Source organism: Epinephelus fuscoguttatus, linkage group LG22, assembly GCF_011397635.1.
Source record: "Epinephelus fuscoguttatus linkage group LG22, E.fuscoguttatus.final_Chr_v1".
Taxonomy (NCBI): Eukaryota; Metazoa; Chordata; class Actinopteri; order Perciformes; family Serranidae; genus Epinephelus; species Epinephelus fuscoguttatus.
The window spans coordinates 183665-204231 of record NC_064773.1 but is presented as its reverse complement, the minus strand read 5'-3'; the positions used below and the strand labels follow the sequence as shown (position 1 = coordinate 204231).

Genomic DNA, 20567 nt, shown 5'->3' with positions numbered 1-20567 from the left:
TTAAAAACCTTCCCTCTTACACCCATCTTGCACTGCTTTATTCACAATCCCTCTTTCCACATCATGTCGTAGGCTTTTTCCATGTCAAAGAACACTGCAACTACTGACTCTTTATTTGCCTGTGCCTTTCTTATCTCAGTTTCTAACCTAATCACTGCATCCATTGTATTTCTTCCTTTTCTAAAACCACTTTGATAACTTGCCAGCATTTCTCTCTTCTCAAGATCATACGATAACCTCTCTGTTATCATCCTTTCCATTATTTTGCACAGATTTGATATTAGCGCTATTGGGCTATAGCTAGTGGGTTGTGAAGGATCCTTACCAGGTTTTCTTATAGGAATCACTACTGCCTCTTTCCATGCACTTGGTAACCTTCCCTCTTTCCATACTTTGTTATAAAGTTGCAGCAACTTTAATAACGCTCCTTCCCCTAGGTGTTTTAGCATCACATAACATATCATATCTTTCCCAGGAGATGTTGGTTTTGATTTATTTATGGCCCTCATCAATTCTGCCAATGTAAATGGTTCATCAATTGCTTCACCTGTTTCTTCCCTCCTGTCTAACACACCTGGATACTGACTCATTGTTCTCTCTGTTTCCTCCCCAGATGTCATAACTGGATATTCCCATACCCTTCTGTCTCCCCCCATCTTCTTTATCATTCCCCATACCTCTCCCACAGGTGTTGTTCTTCCTATTCTATCACAAAGCTTTCTCCAACTTGCCCTCTTAGCCTGGCGTACTGTTCTTCTCACTACTGCCTGTGCCTTCTTATACTGGATTAAATGTTGCATGTTATGAGTTCTTTTAAATTGTTTAAATGCTCTGTTTCTATTTCTAACAGCCTGACGACATTCCTCTGTCCACCATGGTACCAGCTTCCTATTCGTTATATTTTTACTCCTGGGAATAGTTCCCTCTGCTCCTCTAACAATTCCTGAGGTTACCTGATTATTTATTTCCTCTATATCTCCAGAAATGTCAATTCCATTCATTGTTTCCTCACTTAACTCCTGGAACGAATCCCATTTTGCATTTGCAAAAACCCACTTTGAGATTTGTGCGTTAGCATTTGCATCCACTCTCTCTCCTACCAAACATGACACTGGGTAGTGATCACTACCTACAGTTGAATCTGTCCAGACCTCCCAGTTACTAACTCCAGCAATAGACACTAAAGTAATGTCTAATGCTGACTCAGTACCTGCAGTTATGTTCACCCTGGTTCCTCTCCCATCATTCATACATACCAAATTCCTTTCATCCATCAATTCTTCAGCTATCCTAACCATGTGACTGGGTTCAACCTGAGCCAGTGGTGATTAGTGTCATGAGGAAGCAGATAAACAAGCAAACACAAACAAACAAACATTAAAGAAAGAAAACTTGTCAACTCCACCGGGAACACCTGCATCTTTCTACCTGTTACTGGCTTACGTGTCAGGGCGGAGTATCAAACCAAACAATGTAAACATTGCCATGGCGACAGCAGCTGATGCAGAGACACACATGGATAATCTAAAAACACTTTATTACTAAATATTAAAATACAAACAGATTAAATGTTAAAAAATGACAGGGCTACAATTTAAAACACCTGGTCAATCAATCAATCAATCAATCAATTTTATTTATAAAGCCCAATATCACAAATCACAATTTGCCTCACAGGGCTTTACAGCATACGACATCCCTCTGTCCTTATGACCCTCACAGCTGATCAGGAAAAACTCCCCAAAAAACCCTTTAACAGGGAAAAAATGGTAGAAACCTCAGGAAGAGCAACTGAGGAGGGATCCCTCTTCCAGGACGGACAGACGTGCAATAGATGTCGTACAGAACTGATCAACATGATAAATTAACAGTAATCCACATGACACAATGAGACAGAGAGAGAGAGAGAGAGAGAGACAGAGACAGAGACAGAGACAAAGAGAGATTTGATTTTGATTTTTAACAATACTTTATTAAAAAATCAAATTATTAAACAGGACACGTTCAATAAAACAAAGATTCAGAGAATCCAATTCATCTCAACACAATCCCAAAAATTAGCTCATGGTCTACAATACTGCAAAAGGCATCACTGTAACACTACACCCTGCGAAATGTTTCCAGATCCTTCATCATTTTGTAGTAGTTAAAATCAATCTTTAACCAAGTTTTTAACATTTTTACAAACACTAAAACAGCATTATCATCCACAACATTCTCCAGTCAGTTTCTTCTGCTCAGATACACAGCCATCTTTGCCCTTTCCAGAATGAAGTTAAAAACCTGGCATTTGTCTTTGGTCTTCTTAGAGTACCTGCAGCCCAGAGTGAACATGCGTTTAGTGAAAGTTTCCCCAAACAATCCAAACACATTTCCAAGCATGCTAAACAGTGGCAGCAGTCGACAACACTCCATGAAACAATGAAAAACAGTTTCTCGAATTCTGCAAAACGGGCAAACATGGGTAACACCCAAATGAATAACTCATACAAAAGCATTAACTGCTATAATACCATGTAAAACCCTCCACTGCAGATCAGCAGCCCTTTTAATCAATGGTGGTTTATAGAGCGCCCTCCACTCAGGTCCAACATTGTCACTCAGACCTAAGTGAGCTCTCCATGGAGTGTCAGCTTTACCATTTAATTTGTCCCTGCGCAAAACTTTCCATTTGTATCCTGAAAAGACACACCAGAGGAATTCCCACTATTCAAAAAAAAGACCTGTACAGTCCCTAAAATCTGGGAAAACATTAATGGAAGGTAAAACATTATTTTCATCAAGCTTAATAGAACCATCACAATATTGCTTTAACAAATTCTTCTCGCAATCTGAAAGAGTATCTCTCCATTTATTTAGCAACAGAGTGATAGTCCGCATTGACCTCACCTCTAACCAAGAAGCCAGAGGAGCTGCATTATCCATGTTTGCTCCTGCAAGCTGAACTACATGTCCCAGAGTCACTATGTTAGACATACAGAACCGCCTGAGCAGAGTCAGCCCCACCCAACAGACTGTACTGTGTCCCATGGATGACTGGCTCCTGGAGCAGCCAGAACGCAGAGCAGTGATGTCCCAGTCTCACTTTTTTAAACTTAGTCCACACCTTAAACACTCCACGATAGTACTCAGGAAACTCCTTGATGTGAAGCTGCTGTAAATCCATGAGAAACAAAGATCTGTCAAGTCCCAGTCCACCACACTGGCTCAAGATAGCGCAAGTCAGAGGCCTCCACACTAAATCAGTAGGACCACATAGGAACCTTTGTAGGAACTGGAAGTGGAAGGTAGCCCCCCTGCTGCTCAGATGGATCAGGCCCTGTCCTCCTTCATCCCTCCGCAGATACAGCACACTCTGAGGTAGCCAGTGTAGTTTGTCCCAGAAGAAATCCACAAGAAGAACCTGGATCTTAGACAGCAGGTCTGGTGGGGGGTCAACAACTGACAGGCGGTGCCACAAGATAGATGAAACTAAATTATTTGCGATGAGGACCCTACCTCTGTAGGACATTTTCATTACAGTCCACTTCCACCTAGCTAATCGACCCTTGACCTTTTCGAGAACATTATCCCAGTTTTTAAGAACAACAGACTGATCCCCTAGAAACACACCTAAATATTCCCCCCCACCCCCTTTCTTCCAAATCAACCCTCCAGGCAAACTGAGCTTTTTCCTCTAATATAGCTCCAACACTGAGAGCTTCACTTTTATCCCAGTTGACCTTGGCTGAGGACATTAAACCAAACTGGATGACATTTCTCACCAAAATATCAATATCCTGCTGACTGTTCACCAAAATGACCAAATCATCTGCATAAGCAGACAATTTTAAAGGTGCAGTACAACCAGGAATTGTCAGACCCCGTAGGTCAGATCTAAGTTTATGCAACAAAGGCTCAACCTGGAACTACCTGGAACACAGTAGGTCTGATCACAATGAATGACTTGTCCCATTACTTTACTCAGCCTGGACGCCAACACTTTAGAGAGGAGCTTGTAATCAGTGCAGAGCAGCAACACAGGCCTCCAGTTTTTTACTGTATGTCATCAGATAAAGAGTCTCTGAGTTGTTTGGGGCCAAGAACAATAACTTCAGTTTTGTCTGAATTTAACATCAGGAAATTGGTGCTCATCCAAGTTTTTATGTCTTTAAGGCAGTTATGGAGTTTAGTTAATTGATTACTTTCTTCTGGCTTCATCGGTAAATACAACTGAGTATCATCCGCATAACAATGGAAATTTATAGAGTGATTTCTAATGATGTTACCTAAAGGAAGCATATATAGAGTAAATAGGATTGGTCCGAGCACAGAACCTTGCGGAACTCCAAAACAAACTTTAGTACGTAAGGATGATTCATTATGAATGTCAACAAACTGAAAACGATCAGATAAATAAGATTTAAACCAGCTCAGTGCAGAACCTTTTAGGCCAATTAAGTGATCCAGTCTCTGCAGTAGAATTTGATGGTCAATTGTGTCAAACGCCGCACTAAGATCTAATAAAACAAGTACAGAGACGAGTCCTTTGTCTGAAGCAATCAGAAGGTCATTTGTAATTTTAACTAGTGCGTCCATCTCCTGGTCAGAATAAAACCCAAACATCATCTCTTCTTTAATTAACACTTTATACTCTCAGTGTGTCACTCTGCACACTTTGATTGACTGATTTTTACTTGTGCCCCGCCCTCCTGGGTTTATAAGACTCCATCACAGTGACGCTGCAGTAACAACCCAAAGTACGAGTTATTGAACTCGTCAGTCCAGAAACAGAATCCCCGGCCGTCTGTCTCCTGACAGAGACATTCAGACCCTGAGTGTGCCTGAGCACACAGATCTCAGGCTGTGGTCTATATCAGACTTCACATCAGGTTCCACTCTGTCCGTTGTCTCTATCTGACAAGAAGGTTGTAGTTTCAGTTGATCATCGATCCACACGGAGAGAGACTAAGATTGAAGAGACCAACAGAAAAAAACAACTGGTTTCACCTTTTGCTGACATCATGATGACAACATCGTATCTGAGTTGAAACTCCAGTTGTTTCCGTGGTGACAGAGCGGTCCAGAGGTCACATGGTTCTCATGAACCTGGAGACAGGACAGGAGATAAAGGGACAGAGTCAATATTGAGACTGGACACAGAGACCTTCAGATGATGAAGGCCTGACAAGACGAGGCCTTCAAACTGATGATGAAGAGTCTCACACTAACCTCAGGTCCATCACACTCAGAGTATAAATACAGTCGCCCTCCTCTCTGTCCGTCTGTCTGTCTGTAGTCAGATGATGAAGTCCGTTCAGTCTGCCGCTCTGTCTCTGACAATGATGACGATGATGATGATGATGATGATGATGATGATATCTGTCTCTGCTGGTCCTCTTCCTCCTTCACTCAACAGGTGAGATTTAAACACGTTAAACTTTGATATCTGATCAGAAGATCAAAGGAGAAAAGTTAATGATGATGATGATGATAGTGATGATTATGAAGATGATGATGATGATGATGATGATGGTGATGATTATGAAGATGATGATGACGATGATGATGATGATGGTGATGATGATTATGAAGATGGTGATGATGGTGATGATGATGGTGATGATGGTGATGATTATGAAGATGATGATGATGGTGATGGTGATGGTGTTGATGGTGATGATGATGGTGATGATGGTGATGATTATGAAGATGATGATGATGATGATGATGGTGATGGTGATGATGGTGATGATTATGAAGATGATGATGATGGTGATGGTGATGGTGATGATGGTGATGATGATGGTGATGATGGTGATGATTATGAAGATGATGATGATGATGATGATGGTGATGGTGATGATGGTGATGATGATGGTGATGATGGTGATGATTATGAAGATGATGGTGATGGTCATGTCTCCTGTCTGTAGCAGTGATGATATGAACTCTGACAGAAAGACAAACTCCAGCAGGTGAGTCTGAAGTGATTTGATATCTGATCATTAAAGATGATCAATAAATCAATCATGATGTAATGATCAGACTCTCAGGCATGATTATAATAATAAAATAAAAAATAATAATAAATAAAATGAATTGTATCAGAGTTATTAAATCATGACGAGACGTCATTTACATTTTAATTATATTTATATTTTCAGATCAGTTCTGATGGAGGAAAATTTCTCTGAGCACTTTTTCATCATGAAGACATTTTACATAATGTATGAGATGTGATTTATAAACTTATATAAACAAAGAAATGAATATTAAATTAACTGATAATGATATTATAACAATACAGATAATTCCTGTGTCAGATCTGACATGCAGATATATTTTTTTTAAAAAGTCATTATTAAAATTATAATTAAACAGGTTTGAATTTGTGTTTATTTGTTTGTTTGTGCCGATCAGCTGTGACGAACGTAAACCACCCTCTCACACAAACACTCATTAAAAATAAAATGTGACTTGAGAAATAAATAAAATTTTGTTGTGATGTTTGTTTCTGTTTTGTCTGCAGGTTTGAGTCTCATCACCACGGCAACAACACCGAGAGCAACTTTACAAGGTCACACACTAATACACACAACTACAAACAATAACACACACACACACACACACACAAACAGAGAATACGACACATTAAACACATCAGATGTTCCCTGACCTTCATCAGTAAAATCGTCTTGATTACCAAAAACAGCTGTTTTAGGAAAAACTTCACTATGAGATGAATAGAAGTTGATTTGTTTACTTCCTCAGAGACATCAACACAAACATCACAACCAACAACGACATGATGAACAGCACGCTGAAAAACACTATTAACGTCTCAGCAAATAACGTCATGAGCAACGTGATGAACACAATGAACATCACGACCAACGACACAATGAACGATATGATGAACAACACGATGGAAGACAGAACAAACATCACGGGCGTCTCGACTTTCGTGTACGTAGATTTATTACTGACTTATTTACTGTACCTTTAAAATTTGTTGAAACTCGACTCTGTTTGTTTTTCAGGTTTGTTCTTCCAATGGAGAAAGTGTAAGATTCACCTGTACACATCTGACTCACCAGTACACACCTGACTCACCTGTGCACAACTGACTCACCTGGACACATTTGACTCACCTGTACACATCTGACTCACCTGTACACCTCTTACTCACCAGTACACATCTGACTCACCAGTACACACCTGACTCACCTGTGCACAACTGACTCACCTGGACACATTTGACTCACCTGTACACATCTGACTCACCTGTACACCTCTTACTCACCAGTACACATCTGACTCACCTGTGCACACCTGACTCACCTGTACACACCTGACTCACCTGGACACATTTGACTCACCTGTACACATCTGACTCACCTGTACACCTCTTACTCACCAGTACACATCTGACCCACTTGTGCACACCTGACTCACCTTTACACCTCTGACTCACCTGTACACATCTGACTCACCTTTACACCTCTGACTCACCTGTACACATCTGACTCACCTTTACACCTCTGACTCACCTGTACACATTTGACTCACCTGTACACATCTGACTCACCTGTACACCTCCGACTCACCTGTACACATCTGACTCACCTTTACACCTCTGACTCACCTGTACACATTTGACTCACCTGTACACATCTGACTCACCTGTACACCTCTGACTCACCTTTACACCTCTGACTCACCTGTACATATTTGACTCACCTGTACATATCTGAATCACCTGTACACCTCTGACTCACCTGTACACATTTGACTCACCTCTACACCTTTGACTCACCTGTACACATCTGATTCACCTGTACACACCTGACTTACCTGTACACACCTTACTCATCTGTGTACACCTGACTTACCTGTAAACATCTGACTCACCTGTACAGATCTCATTCATCTGTAAACATCTGACTCACCTGTACACATTTGACTCACCTGTAAAATTCTGACTCACCTGTGTACACCTCACTTACCTGAACACACCTGACTCATCTGTACACATCTGACTCACCTTTACACATCTGACTCGCCTGTACACATCTGGTTTACCTGTACACATCTGACTCACCTCTACACATCTGACTCACCTGTACACTCCTGACTTACCTGTACACATCTGACTCACCTGGACACATTTGACTCACCTGTACACACCTGACTCACGTTGACACACCTGATTCACCTGTACACACCTGACTCAACTGTACACATCTGGTTCACCTGTACACGTCTGACTCACCTGTACACACCTGACTCACGTTGACACACCTGATTCACCTGTACACACCTGACTTACCTGTACACACCTTACTCATCTGTGTACACCTGACTTACCTGTAAACACCTGACTCACCTATACAGATCTCATTCATCTCTACACATCTGACTCACCTGTAAAATTCTGACTCACCTGTGTACACCTCACTTCCTGAACACACCTGACTCATCTGTACACATCTGACTCACCTTTACACATCTGACTCACCTGTACACATCTGACCTACCTGTACACATCTGACTCACCTCTACACATCTGACTCACCTGTACACTCCTGACATACCTGTACACATCTGACTCACCTGTACACACCTGACTCAACTGTACACATCTGGTTCACCTGTACACATCTGACTCACCTGTAATATCCGACTCACCTGTACATGTCTGACTCACCTGTACACACCTGACTCGCCTTTACACATCTGACTCACCTGTACACACCTGACTTACCTGTACAAACCTTACTCATCTGTGTACACCTGACTTACCTGTACACATCTGACTCACCTGTACAGATCTCATTCATCTGTACACATCTGACTCGCCTGTACACATCTGACTTACCTGTACACATCTGACTCACCTGTACACATTTGGCTCACCTGTACACATCTGAATCACCTGTACACATTTGGCTCACCTGTACACATCTGAATCACCTGTACACCTCTGACTCACCTGTACACATCCGACTCACCTGTGCACACCAGACTCACCTGTACAGATCTGGTTTACGTGTACACATCTGACTCACCTGTACTTGCTTAAATAGCAGAAAGCGGAGTCAAAGTGGTCTCTGTCTCTCCCTGTCCATCCTCAGTGTCTCACCTGTGGTCTCTGTCCCTTTATCTGTCCGTCCTCAGTGTCACACCTGTCGTCTCTGCGTCTCTACCTGTCCGTCCTCAGTGTCGCACCTGTCGTCTCTGTGTCTCTACCTGTCCGTCCTCAGTGTCTCACCTGTGGTCTCTGTCCCTTTACCTGTCCGTCCTCAGTGTGTCACCCGTGGTCTCTGTCTCTCCCTGTCCATCCTCAGTGTCTCACCTGTCGTCTTTGTGCCTTTACCTGTCCGTCCTCAGTGTCACACCTGTCGTCTCTGTGTCTCTACCTGTCCGTCCTCAGTGTCACACCTGTGGTCTGTGTCTCAACCTGTCCGTCTTCAGTGTCTCACCTGTGGTCTGTGTCTCTACCTGTCTGTCCTCAGTGTCTTACCTGTGGTCTGTGTCTCTACCTGTCTGTCCTCAGTGTCACACCTGTGGTCTGTGTCTCTACCTGTCCGTCCTCAGTGTCACACCTGTGGTCTGTGTCTCAACCTGTCCGTCTTCAGTGTCTCACCTGTGGTCTGTGTCTCTACCTGTCTGTCCTCAGTGTCTCACCTGTCATCTGTGTCTCTACCTGTCCGTCCTCAGTGTCGCACCTGTGGTCTGTGTCTCTACCTGTCCGTCTTCAGTGTCTCACCTGTGGTCTGTGTCTCTACCTGTCCGTCCTTAGTGTCTCACCTGTGGTCTGTGTCTCTACCTGTCCGTCCTCAGTGTCGCACCTGTGGTCTGTGTCTCTACCTGTCTGTCCTCAGTGTCTCACCTGTGGTCTCTGTCTCTACCTGTCCGTCCTCAGTGTCTCACCTGTGGTCTGTGTCTCTACCTGTCCGTCCTCAGTGTCGCACCTGTGGTCTGTGTCTCTACCTGTCCGTCCTCAGTGTCTCACCTGTGGTCTGTGTCTCTACCTGTCCGTCCTCAGTGTCTCACCTGTGGTCTGTGTCTCTACCTGTCCGTCCTTAGTGTCTCACCTGTGGTCTGTGTCTCTACCTGTCCGTCCTCAGTGTCTCACCTGTGGTCTGTGTCTCTACCTGTCTGTCCACAGTGTCTCACCTGTGATGTACAGTCCACAGTGCGTCCTCCCCACCTGTCTGACAGCAAACCTCGGCTCCTCCCTGCAGAGTGGAGACGAGACAGCCGGCGGCGCCACAACTGACCCGTTTGGTGTCGGGAAGAAGTGACAGGACGCAGCAGCCATCATCTTCATCATCATCATCATCATCATCATCATTATCATCATCACCATCACCATCATCATCATTATCATCATCTTCATCATCACATGAACTGGTCTCCATGATGACAGGTGCTGAGGATCATGGGTATTCAGAGACAGTAAAGCTCATTGGTCAGAAACAAACTGGTGCTTAGATCCTGAGCGATGACATCATCAGTCTGGAAAGTCTCTGGGCTCCATTAAATAAACTGTTGAAATTAAAATACGTCTGACACTTCCTGAAGCTGTGTGATTGGATGTCTGTTGGTGAAATGCACTCTGGGAGCTGTAGTTCATTCAGTTATGATTATAATAACATGATGTAATGTCGTGTATACAATATATAATAATATGTGTAATAAAGTCTGATGTGATGCTGTCAACACTTTGTGCTGTGGGCTGTCACATGTCAAACGTTATACTATATTAACTTACATTAAATTATATTTTATTATCTTATATTATATTATGTTATATTTTATTATATTATATTATATTATTATATTATATTATATTATATAGAATTACATTATATTATTTTATATGAAATTATTTTACTCGTACTCGTACTCGTCGTCCTCTGCTTATCCGGGTCCGGGTCGCGGGGGCAGCAGCCTCAGCAAAGAAGCCCAGACAGTCCTCTCCCCAGCCACTTCTGTCAGCTCTTCCGAGGGAACCCCGAGGCGTTCCCAGGCCAGCCGGGTGATGTAATCCCTCCAGCGTGCCCCGAGGTCTCCTCCCGGTTGGACATGCCCGAAACACCTCCCAAGGGAGGCGTCCAGAAGGCATCCTTACCAGATGCCCGAACCACCTCAACTGGCTCCTCTCGATGTGGAGGAGCAGCAGCTCTACTCCGAGTCCCTCCCAGATGTCTGAGCTCCTCACCCTATCCCTAAGGCTGAGCCCAGCCACCCTGCGGAGGAAACTCATTTTGGCCGCTTGTATTCGCGATCTCATTCTTTCGGTCACTACCCAGAGCTCGTGACCATAGGTGAGGATTGGAATGTAGATCGACCGGTAAATCGAGAGCTTCGCTTTCTGGCTAAGCGCCCTTTTCACCACAACGGACCGGTTAAGCGCCTGCATCACTGCTGACGCTGCCCCAATCCGCCTGTCAATCTCCCGCTCCATCCTGCCCTCACTCGTGAACAAGACCCCTGTCATGATCCTGTTTTTCTGTTAAGTTTAGTTACCCATTTCATGTTCATGTTTTGTGTCTTGTCTTGTACTTCCTGTTTTATTTTGAAGTGTTCACCTGCCTCTCCTTGTCTCCGTAGGTTTTACTTCCTGTCTGGCGCTGTCACACCTGCTCCCTGATTGTTCCTCCCCAGCTGTGTCTCATCAACCCCTATTACCTCATGTATTTAACCCTCATGTCTTCCCCTGTCTTGTTGCCAGTTCGTCGTACTTCACAGTCCTCGTTCCAGCACTCTATCTTGTCTCGTCTTGCCGGTAATAACAGTTTTGTCTTTTGATCTAGTCTTTGCCTCACGATTTGGATACCTTTGCCAGTCCTGATTGATATTCTGTGTACCGAACCCTGCCTGTCTTTTTGAATAAACCTCGTTCTTGTCTAACCGGAAAAGAATCGAGCCTTTGTGTCCTTTCCGAGCCACGTTCATGACAAACCCGAGATACTTAAACTCCCCCACCTGAGGAAGGACCTCCCCCCTGACCCGGAGTGGGCAATCCACCCTTTTCCGGCTGAGGACCATGGCCTCAGACTTGGAGGTGCTGATTCTCATCCCAGCCACTTCACACTCGGCTGCGAACCGCCCCAGCGAGAGCTGGAGGTCTCTGTTCGATGGAGCTAGGAGGACCACGTCATCCGCAAAAAGCAGGGACGAGATCCTCCCGTCACCGAACCTGACACCCTCCACCACTCGGCTGCTTCCTCTAGGTAACATCATTAGAAATCACTCTATAAATTTCCATTGTTATGCGGATGATACTCAGTTGTATTTATCGATGAAGCCAGAAGAAACTAATCAATTAACTAAACTCCATAACTGCCTTAAAGACATAAAAACTTGGATGAGCACCAATTTCCTGATGTTAAATTCAGACAAAACTGAAGTTATTGTTCTTGGCCCCAAACAACTCAGAGACTCTTTATCTGATGACATAGTTTCTCTAGATGGCATTGCTCTGGCCTCTGCCACTACCGTAAGAAACCTCAGAGTAATATTTGATCAAGATTTGTCTTTTAATTCTCATTTAAAACAAACCTCACGGACTGCATTTTTTCATCTGCGTAATATTGCGAAAATTAGGCCTATCCTGACCCGAAAAGATGCAGAAAAATTGGTCCACGCTTTTGTTACCTCTAGGCTGGATTACTGTAACTCTCTGTTATCAGGTAGCTCTAGTAAGTCCTTAAAAACTCTCCAGCTAATTCAGAATGCAGCAGTGTACTAACAGGAACTAAGAAACCAGATCATATCTCTCCTGTTTTAGCTTCTCTGCACTGGCTCCCTGTAAAATCCAGAATTGAATTTAAAATCCTACTGTTAACTTTTAAAGCTCTAAATGGTCAAGCTCCGTCATATCTTAGAGAGCTCATAGTGCCATATTATCCCACCAGAACACTGCGCTCTGAGAACGCAGGGTTACTCGTGGTCCCTAAAGTCTCCAAAAGTAGATCAGGAGCCAGAGCCTTCAGCTATCAGGCTCCTCTCCTGTGGAATCATCTTCCTGTTACGGTCCGGGAGGCAGACACCGTCTCCACATTTAAGACTAGACTTAAGACTTTCCTCTTTGATAAAGCTTATAGTTAGGGCTGGCTCAGGCTTGCCCTGTACCAGCCCCTAGTTAGGCTGACTTAGGCCTAGTCTGCCGGAGGACCCCCCTATAATACACCGGGCACCTTCTCTCCTTCTCTCTCTCTCTCTCTCTCTCTCTCGTATCCTATTACTGCATCTTGCTAACTTGGCCATTCTGGATGTCACTAACTCGGCTTCTTCTCCGGAGCCTTTGTGCTCCACTGTCTCTCAGATTAACTCATATCACAGCGGTGCCTGGACAGCGTGACGTGTGTGGTTGCGCTGCTGCCGTGGTCCTGCCAGATGCCTCCTGCTGCTGCTGCTGCCATCATTAGTCATTAGTCATACTTCTACTGTTATTATACACATATGATTATTGTCACACATGTATACTGCCAGGTATTAATACATACTTTCAACATATTGTACCACAGTAGCCAGAACTATAACTATAATATTATTACTTTCATTAATGTTGTTGTAAGCTACTGTCATTACTCTCTCTGTCTCATTGTGTCATGTGGATTACTGTTAATTCATTATGCTGATCTGTTCTGTACGACATCTATTGCACGTCTGTCCGTCCTGGAAGAGGGATCCCTCCTCAGTTGCTCTTCCTGAGGTTTCTACCGTTTTTTCCCCGTTAAAGGGTTTTTTGGGGAGGTCTCTGTCACCCGTGGTCTCTGTCTCTCCCTGTCCATCCTCAGTGTCTCACCTGTCGTCTTTGTGCCTTTACCTGTCCATCCTCAGTGTCACACCTGTCGTCTCTGTGTCTCTACCTGTCCGTCCTCAGTGTCACACCTGTGGTCTGTGTCTCAACCTGTCCGTCTTCAGTGTCTCACCTGTGGTCTGTGTCTCTACCTGTCTGTCCTCAGTGTCTTACCTGTGGTCTGTGTCTCTACCTGTCTGTCCTCAGTGTCACACCTGTGGTCTGTGTCTCTACCTGTCCGTCCTCAGTGTCACACCTGTGGTCTGTGTCTCAACCTGTCCGTCTTCAGTGTCTCACCTGTGGTCTGTGTCTCTACCTGTCTGTCCTCAGTGTCTCACCTGTCATCTGTGTCTCTACCTGTCCGTCCTCAGTGTCGCACCTGTGGTCTGTGTCTCTACCTGTCCATCCTCAGTGTCTCACCTGTGGTCTCTGTGTCTCTACCTGTCCGTCCTCAGTGTCTCACCTGTGGTCTGTGTCTCTACCTGTCCGTCTTCAGTGTCTCACCTGTGGTCTGTGTCTCTACCTGTCCGTCCTTAGTGTCTCACCTGTGGTCTGTGTCTCTACCTGTCCGTCCTCAGTGTCGCACCTGTGGTCTGTGTCTCTACCTGTCTGTCCTCAGTGTCTCACCTGTGGTCTCTGTCTCTACCTGTCCGTCCTCAGTGTCGCACCTGTGGTCTGTGTCTCTACCTGTCCGTCCTCAGTGTCTCACCTGTGGTCTGTGTCTCTACCTGTCCGTCCTCAGTGTCTCACCTGTGGTCTGTGTCTCTACCTGTCCGTCCTCAGTGTCTCACCTGTGGTCTGTGTCTCTACCTGTCCGTCCTTAGTGTCTCACCTGTGGTCTGTGTCTCTACCTGTCCGTCCTCAGTGTCTCACCTGTGGTCTGTGTCTCTACCTGTCTGTCCACAGTGTCTCACCTGTGATGTACAGTCCACAGTGCGTCCTCCCCACCTGTCTGACAGCAAACCTCGGCTCCTCCCTGCAGAGTGGAGACGAGACAGCCGGCGGCGCCACAACTGACCCGTTTGGTGTCGGGAAGAAGTGACAGGACGCAGCAGCCATCATCTTCATCATCATCATCATCATCATCATCATTATCATCATCACCATCACCATCATCATCATTATCATCATCTTCATCATCACATGAACTGGTCTCCATGATGACAGGTGCTGAGGATCATGGGTATTCAGAGACAGTAAAGCTCATTGGTCAAGCCAGAAGAAACTAATCAATTAACTAAACTCCATAACTGCCTTAAAGACATAAAAACTTGGATGAGCACCAATTTCCTGATGTTAAATTCAGACAAAACTGAAGTTATTGTTCTTGGCCCCAAACAACTCAGAGACTCTTTATCTGATGACATAGTTTCTCTAGATGGCATTGCTCTGGCCTCTGCCACTACCGTAAGAAACCTCAGAGTAATATTTGATCAAGATTTGTCTTTTAATTCTCATTTAAAACAAACCTCACGGACTGCATTTTTTCATCTGCGTAATATTGCGAAAATTAGGCCTATCCTGACCCGAAAAGATGCAGAAAAATTGGTCCACGCTTTTGTTAGTTTTTGACCAATGAGTTTTTCCTGATCAGCTGTGAGGGTCATAAGGACAGAGGGATGTCGTATGCTGTAAAGCCCTGTGAGGCAAATTGTGATTTGTGATATTGGGCTTTATAAATAAAATTGATTGATTGATTGATTGATTGCGCCTAGAAATTCTGTCCATAAAAGTTATGAACAGAACCGGTGACAAAGGGCAGCCCTGGCAGAGTCCAACCCTCACCAGGAACAGGTCTGACTTACTGCCAGCCACGCGAACCAGACTCATGCTCCTTCGGTACAGGGACTGGATGGCCCTTAGCAAGGGGCCACCAACCCCATACTCCCGGAGCACCCCCCACCCTGGGGACACGGTCGTAAGCCTTCTCCAAATCCACAAAACACATGTGGACTGGTTAGGCAAACTCCCATGCCCCCTCCAGCACCCTGGCGAGGGTAAAGAACTGGTCCACGGTTCCGCGTCCGGGACGAAAACCACATTGCTCCTCCTCAATCTGAGGTTCAACTATCGACCGGACCCTCTTCTCCAGCACCCTGGAGTAGACCTTACCGGGCAGGCTGAGGAGTGTGATCCCCCTGTAGTTGGAACACACCCTCTGGTCCCCTTTCTTGAAAATGGGGACCACCACCCCGGTCTGCCACTCCAGAGGCACTGCCCCCGATGTCCACGCAATGTTGCAGAGGTGTGTCAGCCAGGACTGCCCTACAACATCCAGAGCCTTGAGATATCCGGGACGAATCTCATCCACCCCCAGGGCTCCGCCGCCTCGGAGTTGTTTCACTACCTCAGCAACTTCTGCCCCAGAGATTGGACGACCCACCCCCGAGACCCCCGTCTCTGTTTCCTCACTGGAATACGTGTTGGTGGGATTGAGGAGCTCCTCAAAGTATTCCTTCCACTGCCCGACAATGTCCCCAGTTGACGTCAGCAGCTCCCCGCCCCCACTGTAAACAGTGTGAGCAAGTTGCCGCTTCCCCTGAGGCGCCGGACGGTTTGCCAGAACCTCTTTGGAGCCGATCGATAGTCTTCCTCCATGGCCTCACCAAACTCCTCCCACGCCCGAGTTTTTGCCTCAACGACTGCCGCCGCTGCGCTCCGCTTGGCCCGCCGGTACCCGTCAGCTGCTTCCGGAGACCCACTGACCAACCATGCCCTGTAGGCCTCCTTCTTCAGCCTTACAGCTCCCCTCACCTCTGGTGTCCACCAGCGGGTTCGGGGATTACCGCCGTGACTGGCCCCAGCGGCCTTGCGGCCACAGCTCACAACCGCCGCCTCGACAATGGCAGAGCGGAACAAGGCCCATTCGGACTTAATGTCCCCCTCCGCCCTCGGGACGCAGTCGAAGCTCTCCCGGAGGTGGGAGTTGAAGATCATCTGGACAGGTTCTTCCGCCAGGCGTTCCCAGCAGACCCTCACTGTTCGTTTGGGCCTGCCAGGTCTGTGCGGCGTCTTCCCCCACCATCTGATCCAACTCACCACCAGGTGGTGATCAGTTGACAGCTCTGCTCCTCTCTTCACCCGAGTGTCCAGAACATATGGCCGCATGTCAAATGATACGACTACAAAGTCGATCATTGACCTGCGACCTAGGCTGGTGCCACGTGCACCGATGGACATCCTTATGTTTGAACATGGTGTTAGTTATGGCCAAACTGCGACCCGCACAGAAGTCCAATAACTGAACACCACTCGGGTTCAGATCGGGCAGGCCGTTCCTCCCAATCACGCCCCTCCAGGTCCCGCTGTCATTGCCCACGTGAGCGTTGAAGTCCCTCAGCAGAACAATGGAGTCCCCGGTCGGGACACTGTCCAGCACCCGTCCCAGGGACTCCAAAAAGGGTGGGTACTCTGAACTGTTGTTCGGTGCATAAGCACAGACAACAGTCAGGACCCGATCCCCGACCCGAAGGCGCAGGGAAGCAACCCTTTCGTCTACCCGGGTGAACCCCAACTTACAGGCAGAGAGTCTGGGGGCTATCAGGAAGCCCACCCCGGCCCTCCGCCTCTCACCCGGAGCAACTCCAGTGAAGGAGAGAGTCCAACCCCTCTCAAGGACTAGGGTTCCAGACCCAAAACTATGTGTCGAGGTGAGGCCAACTATATCTAGCCGGTAGCGCTCAACCTCTTCCACAAGCTCCGGCTCCTCCCCCGCCAGAGAGGTGACATTCCATGTCCCAAGAGCCAACTTCTGTAACCGAGGATCGGACCGCCAAGGCCCCCGCCTCGGTCTGCTGCCCAATCCACATTGCACCGAACCCTTCTTGATCCCTCTGCGGGTGGTGGGCCGAAATTATTTTATCTTAATTCTATTTTATTTTTTTATTTTCCATTACATTATATTATCCTATATTATATTGTATTATATTATCCTATAGAATGTTAAATTACATGTTATTATATTACATAATAATATATTATCCTTTATTATGTTATATTATTTAATATTATGTTAAATTATATAATATATTACATTATAATACATTATATATAATCTGAATATTTCTGTATTTTCTGCAGCTGAATCTTCAGTAAAAACTAAATAATGATCCACATGAGATGAAAAATAAAAGGGGCCAGCAGGTGGAGACAAAGATCCACGTCTGAATTATTATTTACTGCTTTTATTTTTAATTATTATCATTATTAAATGATCTTTAAATGTTTGAGTTGTGACTGACGGAGCTGCGTAAAATGTTTTAATGTTTATTTATTTATATCTAATATTTCCTGTGTTCATGTTCCTGATCACTGACAAAAGCTGTCAGACATCTGAGTGCTGTTTGTTTTGTTGATTTGTTGATTGAGGTCATTAAGATGATTCTGAGTTTCCTTCAGTAGAATCATCAGCATCCATCAGATCGTCTGTTCAGCACTGAACTTTACATATGATGTTAATAAAGACGTATAAATACAAAGTCAATAAAACACATACGAAACCCAGTGTGACCCGAACGTTGTCTGACAGGTTTAAACATCACAGCTGAAACCCATGTGCCCCGAATGTCGTCTGACAGGTGTAAACATCACAGCTGAAACCCAGTGTGACCCAAGTGTTGTCTGACAGGTTTAATCAATCAATCAATCAGTTTTATTTATAAAGCCCAATATCACAAATCACAATTTGCCTCACAGGGCTTTACAGCATACGACATCCCTCTGTCCTTATGACCCTCACAGCTGATCAGGAAAAACTCCCCAAAAAACCCTTTAACGGGGAAAAAACGGTAGAAACCTCAGGAAGAGCAACTGAGGAGGGATCCCTCTTCCAGGACGGACAGACATGCAATAGATGTCGTACAGAACAGATCAACATGATAAATTAACAGTAATCCACATGACACAATGAGACAGAGAGAGAGAGAGAGAGAGAGAGAGAGAGAGAGAGAGATGCAGGTAATGACAGTAGCTTACAACAACATTATTGAAAGTAATAATATTATAGTTCTGGCTACTGTGGTACAATATGTTGAAAGTATGTAATAATATCTGGCAGTATACATGTGTGACAATAATCATATGTGTATAATAACAGTAGAAGTATGACTAATGACTAATGATGGCAGCAGCAGCAGGAGGCATCTGGCAGGACCACGGCAGCAGCACAACCACACACGTCACGCTGTCCAGGCACCGCTGTGATATGAGTTAATCTGAGAGACAGTGGAGCACAAAGGCTCCGGAAAAGAAGCCGAGTTAGTGACATCCAGAATGGCCGAGTTAGCAAGATGCAGTAATAGATTACGAGAGAGCGAGAGAGAGAGAGAGAAGGAGAGAAGGGGCCCGGTGTATTATAGGGGGGTCCTCCGGCAGACTAGGCCTAAGTCAGCCTAACTAGGGGCTGGTACAGGGCAAGCCTGAGCCAGCCCTAACTATAAGCTTTATCAAAGAGGAAAGTCTTAAGTCTAGTCTTAAATGTGGAGACGGTGTCTGCCTCCCGGACGTAACAGGAAGATGATTCCACAGGAGAGGAGCCTGATAGCTGAAGGCTCTGGCTCCTGATCTACTTTTGGAGACTTTAGGGACCACGAGTAACCCTGCGTTCTCAGAGCGCAGTGTTCTGGTGGGATAATATGGCACTATGAGCTCTCTAAGATATGACGGAGCTTGACCATTTAGAGCTTTAAAAGTTAACAGTAGGATTTTAAATTCAATTCTGGATTTTACAGGGAGCCAGTGCAGAGAAGCTAAAACAGGAGAGATATGATCACGTTTCTTAGTTCCTGTTAGTACACGTGCTGCTGCATTCTGAATTAGCTGGAGAGTTTTTAAGGACTTACTAGAGCTACCTGATAATAGAGAGTTACAGTAATCCAGCCTAGAGGTAACAAAAGCGTGGACCAATTTTTCTGCATCTTTTCGGGTCAGGATAGGCCTAATTTTCACAATATTACGCAGATGAAAAAATGCAGTCCGTGAGGTTTGTTTTAAATGAGAATTAAAAGACAAATCTTGATCAAATATTACTCCGAGGTTTCTTACGGTAGTGCTAGAGGCCAGAGCAATGCCATCTAGAGAAACTATGTCATCAGATAAAGAGTCTCTGAGTTGTTTGGGGCCAAGAACAATAACTTCTTGCAGCTGAAACCCAGTGTGCCCCAACTGTCGTCAGACAGGTTTAAACATCACCCCTGAAACCCATGTGCCCCAAGTGTCGTCTGACAGGTGTAAACAACACAGCTTAAACCCAGTGTGCCCCGAGTGTTGTCTAACAGGTGTAAACATCATAGCTGAAACCCAGTGTGCCCCAAGTGTCGTCTGACAGGTTTAAACATCACAGATGAAACCCAGAAGCCCCGAGTGTTGTCTAACAGGTGTAAACAACACAGCTTAAACCCAGTGTGCCCCGAGTGTTGTCTGACAGGTGTAAACATCATAGCTGGAACCCAGTGTGCCCCGAGTGTTGTCTGACAGGTTTAAACATCACAGCTGAAACCCAGTGTGCCCCGAGTGTTGTCTAACAGGTGTAAACATCATAGCTTAAACCCAGTGTGCCCCGAGTGTTGTCTGACAGGTTTAAACATCACAGCTTAAACCCAGTGTGCCCCAAGTGTTGTCTGACAGGTGTAAACATCATAGCTGAAACCCAGTGTGCCCCGAGTGTTGTCTGACAGGTGTAAACATCATAGCTGAAACCCAGTGTGCCCCGAGTGTCGTCTGACAGGTGTAAACGTCACAGCTTAAACCCAGTGTGCCCCGAGTGTCGTCTGAC

General features: G+C 45.4%; 1 protein-coding gene and 1 long non-coding RNA gene across 52 annotated transcripts; one reads left to right on the top strand and one right to left on the bottom strand.

The window, feature by feature from the left end:
* Positions 1-5248: 5248 nt before the first annotated feature.
* zgc:193726 (uncharacterized protein LOC561161 homolog) lies at positions 5249-15021 on the top strand. 6 transcript variants are annotated; one of them, XM_049566587.1, is made up of 6 exons: positions 5249-5398; positions 5916-5957; positions 6512-6559; positions 6754-6948; positions 7023-7046; positions 14702-15020. In XM_049566587.1, exons 1-6 carry the CDS (start codon positions 5283-5285, stop codon positions 14835-14837), a joined length of 561 nt encoding a protein of 186 aa, XP_049422544.1. In that variant the 5' UTR covers positions 5249-5282; the 3' UTR covers positions 14838-15020. The 6 variants fall into 6 exon arrangements, with proteins under 6 accessions (XP_049422544.1, XP_049422545.1, XP_049422543.1 ...); XM_049566588.1 differs by lacking the exon at positions 14702-15020 and adding an exon at positions 10154-10707 and having other exon boundaries at positions 5919-5957; XM_049566586.1 differs by lacking the exon at positions 14702-15020 and adding an exon at positions 10154-10707.
* Positions 7053-14715, bottom strand: LOC125882737 (uncharacterized). Of its 46 annotated transcripts, none has more exons than XR_007448365.1 (7): positions 14647-14715; positions 14483-14605; positions 14278-14441; positions 13929-14193; positions 13761-13887; positions 9254-9874; positions 7053-9124 (listed from the first exon to the last, which is right to left on the bottom strand). It is a non-coding gene; the product is annotated as an uncharacterized LOC125882737 (long non-coding RNA). The 46 variants fall into 46 exon arrangements; XR_007448395.1 differs by lacking the exons at positions 13761-13887; positions 13929-14193 and adding an exon at positions 9976-10139 and having other exon boundaries at positions 9254-9587; positions 9711-9770; positions 9853-9934; positions 14237-14441; positions 14483-14695; XR_007448362.1 differs by lacking the exons at positions 13761-13887; positions 13929-14193 and adding an exon at positions 9976-10139 and having other exon boundaries at positions 9254-9811; positions 9853-9934; positions 14237-14441; positions 14483-14695.
* Positions 15022-20567: the final 5546 nt, after the last annotated feature.

Coding starts and splice junctions, on each gene's coding strand:
- zgc:193726 (XM_049566587.1), top strand. CDS start 5,283: ATGATGAAGTCCGTTCAGTCTGCCGCTCTGTCTCTGACAATGATGACG. Junction 5,399..5,915: donor CTTCCTCCTTCACTCAACAG/GTGAGATTTAAA, acceptor TCCTGTCTGTAG/CAGTGATGATATGAACTCTG. Junction 6,949..7,022: donor ACGGGCGTCTCGACTTTCGT/GTACGTAGATTT, acceptor TTTGTTTTTCAG/GTTTGTTCTTCCAATGGAGA.